This window comes from Eulemur rufifrons, chromosome 8 (genome assembly GCF_041146395.1).
Source record: "Eulemur rufifrons isolate Redbay chromosome 8, OSU_ERuf_1, whole genome shotgun sequence".
Lineage (NCBI taxonomy): Eukaryota > Metazoa > Chordata > Mammalia > Primates > Lemuridae > Eulemur > Eulemur rufifrons.
This window is the reverse complement of record NC_090990.1, coordinates 31,849,764-31,859,476: the sequence shown is the minus strand read 5'-3', so window position 1 is coordinate 31,859,476 and position 9,713 is coordinate 31,849,764. Positions and strand designations below refer to the sequence as shown.

The 9,713-nt window shown below is 58.5% G+C and overlaps 1 protein-coding gene across 4 annotated transcripts in view; it reads left to right on the top strand.

Moving 5' to 3' along the window:
• Nucleotides 1-1,309: 1,309 nt before the first annotated feature.
• The window catches only part of SLC6A9 (solute carrier family 6 member 9), a 30,615-nt gene continuing 22,211 nt past the window's right edge, over nucleotides 1,310-9,713 (top strand). For 3 of the 4 annotated variants that reach the window (XM_069477849.1, XM_069477848.1, XM_069477845.1), the window contains exons 1-2: nucleotides 1,310-1,464; nucleotides 7,049-7,161. Coding sequence is in view for 2 of the 4 variants with exons in the window: in XM_069477845.1 (XP_069333946.1) it covers nucleotides 7,123-7,161 (39 nt within the window). In the remaining 2 variants the exon portion in view is untranslated. Of the gene's footprint in view, nucleotides 1,465-1,648; nucleotides 1,685-7,048; nucleotides 7,162-9,713 lie in introns of those variants that run through there. The other variant, XM_069477844.1, reaches the window with a different exon arrangement.

The window sequence follows — 9,713 nt, the reverse complement described above, 5'->3', positions numbered from 1 at the left end:
AATCTCGCTAAGGTGTCTTCCCGGATCTGACTGAGTCTCCAGTGTGAATAGTTTGTAAGTTCTGAGACGGTGGAGAGCTGTTTTTGTATGTACTTGGCCCTGGGGAAGGTTTGTGTGATGGACTGTGTGTGGCCTGAGAGAGCTCACATTGCAGGAAGAGTCTGCTTGGTACCTGTTATCTTGTTCAGTGCCTCCGATTACAAAATAATAAAGTGGAATCTCGCTCATCAATCGGTCTTATGCGAGTTTGACACGTGTGCATCAGCTTCTTGGAGGCTGACTGTCTCCAGGAAAAAAATAAAACCGGTTTCCCAGCCAGAAAATGGTGAAGAGTCGGGGTGCAGAGTGGAGACTGTCTCCAGGCTGGACCTTTTCCCTGAGCAGATGCCCCACTCAGGGTGGGGGCAAAAAATGGTTCCTCTGACGGTTAGTACTAATTGTCCCCTTTCCCTGGAAGCTGGTGGCTCTTGCAAGGTAAGCAAATGTGGGAGTCCCCTTCCAAATGCCAGGCACCGCTGCCAGAGGCGGCCTGGAGCAATGTGTTTTATATACACATATGTGCATTTCCGTAGCCCTTACTCTCCAATTCACAGGGGAGGAAACTGAGCCTCAGCAAAGCTCCTTTTGGCAAAGAGTCCCTTTAGCTAGGATTTGAACCCAGGTCTGTCTCCCCACAGAGGGAAGAGGGAGCCCAGGTTGGTGTCTGCAGCCTCTGTTATTCGACCACGAGAGTACGGCTGACCAAGCCAGTGGTCCAGGGAGGGTTTATGGAGAAAGAACTCCCCCCAGCCGGCCGGTTCCAAGGAGCAGGACCCAGGCCTTACCCAGCTGTGCCCACAGCCTCTAGCGGCTCAGCTCCAAAGGGAATGGAATTTGCTCTGACTTCTCTCTAGGGGTAACGCAGGCGCAGAAGGACAGGGGCCTGGCGGGCTAACTCCAGCCCCAGCCCCCCGAAGTGCTCCAGGCCTTATGGCTTCATTCCAACCTAGCCCGAAGGGGACGACATCTGCTTCCTCCAAGGGCCCCAGCTGCAGGGCAGCGAGGCAGGGGCGCAGAAGGGGGCTCCTTTGTGGAGCCCACTCCCTGGGGTTCGTGGGGATCAATCATCTGAAAGCTGGAGCGACTTGTAATTTTATTCCCTGGGAGGAGGAGCCTGAGAAGTCGGCACCGGGAGGGAGGGGATAAGATGGGGGGAGGACGGCCAGGGGAGCTGCTCAGGGAGGGGAGGGACTTGGCTAGGTCTCCCAAGCCTTCTCCACTCTTCAAACTTTCACCAAACTCTTAGCCCCCGCCTCGCCGAAACCAAAACACAACAAGCTCTGGAAGAGCTGCGAGCGGCGCGGCGGGGCGGGCGGACTCGCGGCGGCACAGTGCCTCGGGAGGCTGATGCAACTTTCCCTTTAAGAAAGCCACCTGGGCGCACCGCGGCGGACCCAGCATGCCCGGGCCGGGGGCTGCAGCATGGTAAGGGGGCTGGGGGAAGGGGGTACTGCGGCCCGCGCCCCGTCTGTCCTGCCGTCGGTATGTTTGGAGGCTCGGCGGGGCTGAGCCCCGGGACCAGAGTGTGCGCGCGCGCGCGCGCGCGTGTGTGTGAGAGAGTGAGTGATCGCGCATGCATGCGGGCATCTGTGGGTAAGAGTGTGGGTGCACGCACCGGGATGTCTGTCTCGCCGCAAAGGTCGGGGTAGGTGCGCGCGTCTTGGTGTCATCGCTGTCACCAAGGAGCTGAAGCGGGCGGGCACGGGGGGGGGGCGCTCCCCGAGCGGGGTGCTGCGTGCCGATGCCGGCTTGGTCGGGGGCGGCGGCGGCGGCGCGGGCTGTGCGGGCAGTGGCGGAACCAGAGCGTGTCACGGTCCGTCTGGGGCGCCAGCGGTTCTGCGCGCCAGGGGCCTGCAGGAGCCGAGACTCGACCGGCGGCGTCTGCGCCCGCGTGCGGGCTCCCGCTCCATCTTCTCCCACCGCTGGCCAGCCCGGCTGCCTATCTGGCAGCCCCAGCCGGCCTGCCTCCCTATCTGCCCGCCCACCCGCCCGCCGGGCGCCGGTGCCCGCGTGCCCGCGTGTCCCGGGAAGCCGCGCGGGAGACTCCTGGCGCTCCCGGGTTCCCTTTGTCCACAGCTCCCGGGGCTGGGGCTTTGGGAAGGGACTGCGAGCGGGGAGCTCTTTGGGGGCTGCCACCCGGGAAGAATCCGCGCCTTCCCTACCGCGCCCCGCAGGACGGGCGCGCCTAGGGCAGGCCGGGCAGCCGCAGGTGAGGGCAGGGGCCTAGCAGCCCCGGGGCGCCCACCTCCCGCCAGCGCCCGGCACTCAGCAGCCACCGCCCGGCGGGAGACGGCGGCGGCCCGGGCGGGACTGGAGGGGGCTTGCCCGCAGGGCCGGGAGGGGCCAAGCCGCCCGGGGGCGGGGCAAGGGGGCGGGGCCCTCGGCGCCCCGGTACTTTTCCACGGCAGGGCCGGGGGCGGGGCCGCCGCCTCCACGCCAGCTGAGCGGCCCACACGTGGTGGCTGATGTAACGCCCACCCCCACCCTAGCACCCCGATTAAAGCGCTCACGCCCCTCTTCGAGGAACCCGGGCGCTGCCGCAGCTCCGAGAGCGACCGCGCCCCTGCCCGCCGGCCCGGGGCCTCCTCGGCGGGGGCTGGCCGCTACTTAAAAGAGCCGCACCCCCTTTTGGGCCTGCTCGCCACAGGCCACGCCCCTCGCTGATCGCTCTTAAAGGAGCCGCGTCCCCGGCCCGCTGACAGCTCCCGCACAAAGCTGGGTCTATTTCTTTGCTGAAACCAGCCTGAGGCTGCGGCCCCTGGGAGATAAAGGCTGGGGACAAGGAGTAGAGGAGGAGAGAAGAACCTGAGAGATTAAAGATCCCAAAGTGAGGGGGCTTCAGGAGGTTGGAGAGTAGTGGATGAGGGGACTGGTTCTAGGGACTAATGGGCAACATTGAGCATGCCCATGTGTTTCCAAGGACCATAGAGAAAACGCCCCCTTATTCGGCCTATGCAGCGACTGTGGTGGTGCCCGCTCAGTTCCTGGGTTTGGGGGCATGGAAGAATCACACCTCTGCCCTGGAAGAGCTCTCCAGCTAGTGGGGGAGCCAGACTTGGACACAAGTGAGCGTGCTGCAATGCTCCGTGTGACGAGCGTGCTAATCAGACGCACACGGCGTGCTTTGGGGGTACAGTAGGAACGTTGACGGCAACCTGGAGGACTGAGGAAGGCTCCATGAAGATAAGGGCACTGGGATAGGTTTTGAGGATGGAGAGGATATATACAGGTGGAAATGGGGACAACGGTGCTCGAAGAAGAGGGAGCTCCTCCCTGAGCAAAGGCATGGAGGCAGAAGCCCTCTAGGAATGCTGGGTAGTGCCGCATGGGGGCAGATGGCCGCAGGTAGCTGACCTGGGCTCCCAGGTAGACCTAAGGATCCTCCCCTTCTCCCACAGCCCCTTCACTCCCTCTGTCACAGCAAGAGGAAATTGTGCTTCCTCCTCTATCTTCCTACTAAGGGAAAGAGCCTGTCACCTTTCCATCCCCAGTGAGGACTCCAGGGCTTGGTCCTTAACATCTGTTGACCTGACGATCCTGTTTGGGGGAGAGGAAAGACACCAAGTCCTGTGACTGCCCTCTCAGCATCTGCCCTTGGTCTCAGCTCACAAGCAGCTCAGACTGGCTTGTCCCACCTCACTCATCAACTCCCCCTGCAAAGCTGCAGCATCACCAGCCTTCTTGTCTCTGAGACTGGCACCCGCAGAAACCAGAGACCCCTCCTTACCCTTCAGTAGCCACTGCTCCCCGTCCATTTCATCCCTGAGTCCCACTGTGCTACCTTCTGTATTTCTCTCAAATCTGTGCGCTTCTCATCCCCTCATCACCTGCTCAATCCAAGCCCCCTCCTCATTTCTGCTGGGCCCATCCCTAGTAGATTTCCACTCTTCCACTCTCACCTGCCTCCCGTCCTTTCTCCACACTACATCTAGAATGATGTTTTCAAAATGCACATTCCACTAGCTGCTCCTCCAAGTTGATCCTCTGCTTAAAAGCTATTAGCAGCCACCAGTGCCCTCGGGAGGATGACCAAAGCCCAGACCCAAAGGCTTCTCTGCCCTTCTTCATCTCCGGCCACTTTCTCCCTGGCTGGCTAAGTTCCAGCCTCAGAGCTTTTCCATGTGTTGTTTCATTTGCCGGACTCTCTCTTCCCTTTTCCTCACGATTGCCACTTTGCCTAATTAATCCCTTTAAACCCTTAAACATCACTTCCTCAGGGACACCCTCTCTGACTCAGACTGGGCCAGGCCCCCCTGCTGTAGAGTCTCATAACAGGATCTTTTCCTTTCATATCCCTTATCTCAATCTGTAATTATTTAAATTTGAGTCATCAGTTTCACTCTTGCTCACTAACCTGTAAGATGCAGGAGGGCAGAGACCTTTCAGATCTTGGTGCCTAGCACAGGTCTGGCCCAGAGCAGATCTACAGTCAACATTCGTGGAATAAATGGGTCTAATTGTGGACAGCCTTACTTCAGGGCCTGCTGAGCAATTTAGGCCATGCCCTGTTGGCTGTGCGGAATGATTGGCAGGAATCAGGGCTTTAGGGCTTTGGGAAGATTAACGGACTGGAGGGAAGGAAAATGTGGAGGACTTGAGGTAGAGACAAAAATGAGGAAGAAACTTTAGAACTTACAAGGGAATTATTATTGGCCCCATGTTCCAGATTGAGAAAACTGAGACTCAGAGAGGTTAAGTGACTTGCTCAAAGTTACATTCCTAGTGAATGGCAGAGCCAGAAATGCTGCCCAGGCCTACCAGCCCCGAGCACCCGAGCTCTCCACCACATGCTAAACTGACTGACCCGCTGCCGCGTGACAGTGGTAGCCCGTAGAATGCGTTAGGTAGGGGCAGGTCTGGGGCCTGGGTGTTGTGGATCTCCAGCACCGAGGAGAGGGCTGGCGCACCGTGGGTGTTGAATTGGGATTTTCTGAGTGGATGGATGGGGCTGTTTGACAGAAATGGCAGGGGCAGGGGGAGCAGCAAAGCTTTATGCCCACCTCATTCTCCCAGGAGCAGCCACTCAGCAGTCTTTCCCCACTGACCTGTACGCTACCTGAGGGTGCTCAGGACCTGGCCTGGAACAGGCTTTAGTGACCACCTGGGTGTGGATGGGTTCGAGTCCACACTCGGGCACTTACACAGGCATCTGGCCTCTCCCAGTCCAGAGGTGCACACTGCACACTGCAAGAGCAACCCTGGGATGACCTGGCCAAGAACACTCTGCAGCCTGGGTTCCAGGACAGTGTCCTCAGTTCACTCACCAGACCAGAGGTACAATAAATAATGTCCAGCCCATGAGGTGGCTCTCAAAAATGCCATCTGTTGTTATTACTATCACCACGGTCATTATCATTCCCTGGTTGAAGACAGACAGCTTTAAGGAAGTCAAATCTAGAGTTTACTTGTGGGGGGAGGTGAGAAAGGGGGACAGGGCGTGACCTCCTTCTGAGGGAACACCCCCTTATCCCCCTACTTGCCCCCAGAAGACCAAAGCCATGAGTCAGGACCTCTTTAGAAGGACATGGTGAGAGGCAGGCAGGCCTGGGTTACAGGGTTACAGTCACCTCCCTCCCCACCCGTGCCCTGAGGAGAAGGCTGTGCAGGAGCCCAAGCCCCAGGCAAAGGGCCTAAAGAAGCCAGGGGTCCATTTGCATAGGCAAAGAGCTTCCTCCTGTCTCCTGTGGCCTTCCTGACTTCCTGGGCTTGTGGGTGAGAGGTGGCCCTTGACAGGTGGCTGTGGGTGGGGCACCATGGCCCAGAACAACCTTTGGAGTAGAGCCTCTTTCCCGGAAAAGGTAGGGAAGGTTCCAGAGGCAAAGCCAAATCCTTCCTGGGCCCGGGCCCTATGGAGGTTGAATGCCCTCCTCCATCTGACACGGAGTTTTCCTCCCGTCTCCCATCGAGAGAGCTCTTTAAGGCTCTCTGAAGACTGATTCCTCTTTCGAGGACTGTCAAAAGCTACCCACTCTTCCGTGCTGTCTGCATTGAACCAGTCTCCACCTTCCATTGTCTGGCGCTCCCTCCGGGCACCAGCCCCACCTTGCCTCTCAGGTGCTGCCTGCTGGGTCCCAGTTGACCTTGAGCCCTCGTTCCTGGCCTCTGCCTCACTCATGCCCCTTCAGTTCAATTCAATCAACGCTCTTGCCAGCCGAGCAGGGTTAGGCGCTGGGCACAGAGGTTAAAGGAAGCACAGTCCCAAGCCCTCGGGGAACTCACTGACTCATGGTTGACAAACTTATAAGCAAATAAGTATAATATGAGATAAGGATGCTAGAATTCTGTGTAAAACAGAAAGGAGGAAGCAATTTGTTGATTCTGGTGGGTGACAGTGTCAGGAAAGGCCACAGAGAAGAGGTGACATTGAAGCCTGGTCCTAAAGGATTTGTAGACTTTCACCTGGTGAGCGGGAGGGAAGGGTTGTAGGAGAGGGGACAGCCTGTGCACAGGCAAAGAGGTGTGACGAACTACACAGGGGCGTTTGGCCTGCCCAGAGCTTACGGTCCAAACGAGTGACATAGCAACAAGCCAGCTGCCCTAGAGCCTATGCTGAGTGGCACCAGGATAGGGCAGGACCGTCCTGGCTGCCTGGCCGGGGTGAGGTTGGGGAGCGGAGCATGTGCTCATCCAAGCTGACTCCCCTCCTGGGGACAGGCTGAAGCCATTCACACAGACGATGAGGGATTGGACTCCATCCCAGCTTTGTGTTCGTTTTTCATCTTTTATAGGACTGGGCATCTGGAGACTCAAAAATAGGCCTTTGCCCATGGGGACAGGAAGCCTGGAGATCGAGAGATCCAGGGGAAAGGTTGGGAGAACTGGGAAGCAGTTGGATCCGAGGGCCGTCCAGAAAGGAGCAGGATGCGGAAGAGGCCTGGCAGAGGGGCTGGGCTGGGTGGGGGACAGTAGGGGCTGCGAGCTGGCGGTGGTGCACAGCTCTGCGCCACCTGTCTGGCCTGCCCTGCCTTCCCGGGCCAGGTCCTCACCTTCCCCTATGCTCTCTCCACAGCTCTTGAGGTCCGTGTCCTGACAGGTGCTGGAAGCAGAACCAGTCTGGGTCTGCAGAGCCCCCTACCCCCACCCATGGCCACCCTGGTAGGAAAAGGTGCCAAAGGGATGCTGGTGAGTACAGGGGCCAGACTACAGGGAGGAGGGGAATCACAACACTGCCCCCCCAGGACCTCCCTCCAGCAGCTTGCCACGACAGAAGGGCCTGGGGGCTCCGTGCATGGGCCCAGGTTTGGCATTGCCGGGGCTCCTGAGTGCCAAGCTGTCGCAGGCCCAGGCAGGCAGCCCCTTGCCCAGCAGGTTAGACAGCACCAAGCTCCGGGCTCATAGCTAGGCAGATTCTGCCACAGACCCTCACGTGAAGGCCCACCGGAAGGCAGGAGGCGCTCTCCCCATCTTTGTCACAAGAGGTGCTGGGGAGGAAAGGACACAGTTCATCTGCTGAGAGAACAGTAGGACACCCGTCACAAGTTCAGTCTGTGCTGACCAAGGGGTGCTCAGGCCCTGCCTGGGTTTTCTCTTCTTCTTTGGTTCTTCTCATTCTGAAATGTAACATTTCATTTTGAATCCTCTCCCGAGGGCTCTCAGAAAATTTCCCTCTTCCCCTTCCCCAAGTCATGGCCCTTCCTTTGCCCTCAGCCTTGGAGCACAGCAGAGGTGGTGGGGAGGCCCCGTGGGAAACCTGGGGCTGGGGCAGCTCCCTGAAGGAGCAAGACTAGTTGGTGGACGGAGCGGCGGCACCCGAGGCAGGAACCGGGAAAAGATGCCAGATCCTATCCCGAGGGCAGTGGTTGTGTCTCTGGATCTTGCTTTAGGGACAGGCTAGACTGGTCAGCCGTCAGGCGACAAAGCCAGTGACTGAGCAAAGCCCCTCCTTCAGCAGCTCCCTTCCCATCATTTCCTTCCATGGCTTTTCTCATTCAGTGAAAGATTGGCCTGGGGTCCTGCTGAGCCCTCCCCCAAAGAATCCTATCTCTCTCCAAAGATTTCTGGATTCAAAGCACCTGGCCCAGGCCGGGCGCGGTGGCTCACGCCTGTAATCCTAGCTCTCTGGGAGGCCGAGGTGGGCGGATCGTTTGAGCTCAGGAGTTCGAGACCAGCCTGAGCAAGAGCGAGACCCCATCTCTACTAAAAATAGAAAGAAATTATATGGACAGCTAAAAATATATATAGAAAAAAAATTAGCCGGGCATGGTGGTGCATGCCTGTAGTCCCAGCTACTCGGGAGGCTGAGACAGGAGGATCACTTGAGCTCAGGAGTTTGAGGTTGCTGTGAGCTAGGCTGACGCCACGGCACTCACTCTAGCCTGGGCAACAGAGTGAGACTCTGTCTCAAAAAAAAAAAAAAAAAAAGCACCTGGCCCAAAGGAGTGGTTTGGGGGAGGAAGCGGGTGGTTCTGCTCAGAGATTCAGGATCTTCCAGCTCACACTGTTCTGAGCCTCAGCGCCCCTCCCCTCCCCCAGTTCCTCAGGCCTGCTCTGGTCTGGCCCCTCCCAGTGGGAACAAGTCTGAACGCACCATGGGTGCTCAGAAATGGGCACAGATGGAGATCTTAGGACCTGAACACTTGGTAGGGGTGGATCCTGGGTTGGAACCCAAACATGGCCCCACCTTTCCCAGAGAAGTCTTGGAATTTCCATAGGCCCCTTGTTAGGAAGTGGGGGTGTGGCTGTGTCCCTTCCCACTGTGGAGAATCTGAGTCCCAGGAAATCTAAGAAACCCTCTGAGTCCTCCCTGGCTGCTCTTCTTTCTCTGGAATGACCTGGAAGGACTGGGGCAGGCAGGCAGGAGCGATGTGAGACCCATTGTCCCAGAGTCCCTGCCTGAGCTGGGCTTCCCAGACCCTGCGGCCAGCCCGGCCAGCCAGTCTGTGGAGGGGAATGCTGCCTTGGGACTCCCGTTCCCAGCACCAGGATGTGCCTAAAGATAGCTGGGGCTCGCTTCCCTCCCTGCTCTCTGCCCTTTGGCTTCTGCCCGCTGTTGCTGCCTTTGAGACTCACAGCGTCTGTCCCATGGGCACCCCCAGTGGTTGCTCGGAGATTCTATTCCTGCCTCTTTCAGTTCTGCTGATGACCTTGGGCTACGCTATTCTTGGGTCCCAGTTTGGAACTGAAGTTACCTCCATTCAGTGCTTGTCTCTAGGATACAGCCTCAGAGGTGCCCTGGCAGGGGGCCCCTGCGAGCCCTATCTCTCCTAGCACAGGCAGCTAAGTCAGCTCTTGGCCAGGTGTTGTGTCTTCCTAAGGGCAAGTGGCCAAGGAAGTTCCTTTCCAACGCCGCTTCTTTGGATGCCGTGGTAGGTCAGAAGAGAGGATGCTGAGGGGTGTGCATATAAGCCGATGGCACCTGGACCTTCCCAAGTTGCCCTGTTTGTGCCCTAGCATGTAGGGGCTGGGAAGCTGGCCCCTGCCATGGAGTCCTCACTTCCATCCCTTCTTACCCCAGGTTTGGTGTGAGGACATTGACCCTCCAGCCCTCTTCAGTGTCCACAGATGCCCTGTGTCATCCTTGGAGCCTGTGCAGGGCTCTGGAGCAGGTGCCCCACGGAGGAGCGAGCTACTTCCCGGCACGTGCCCAGGCCCACATGCCTGCTGCACGTGTCCCTCCCCCCACTCCCAGCCCAGATGGTCTCTGCCAGGCCAGCTCAGCTGCCTCCCTCACGCCT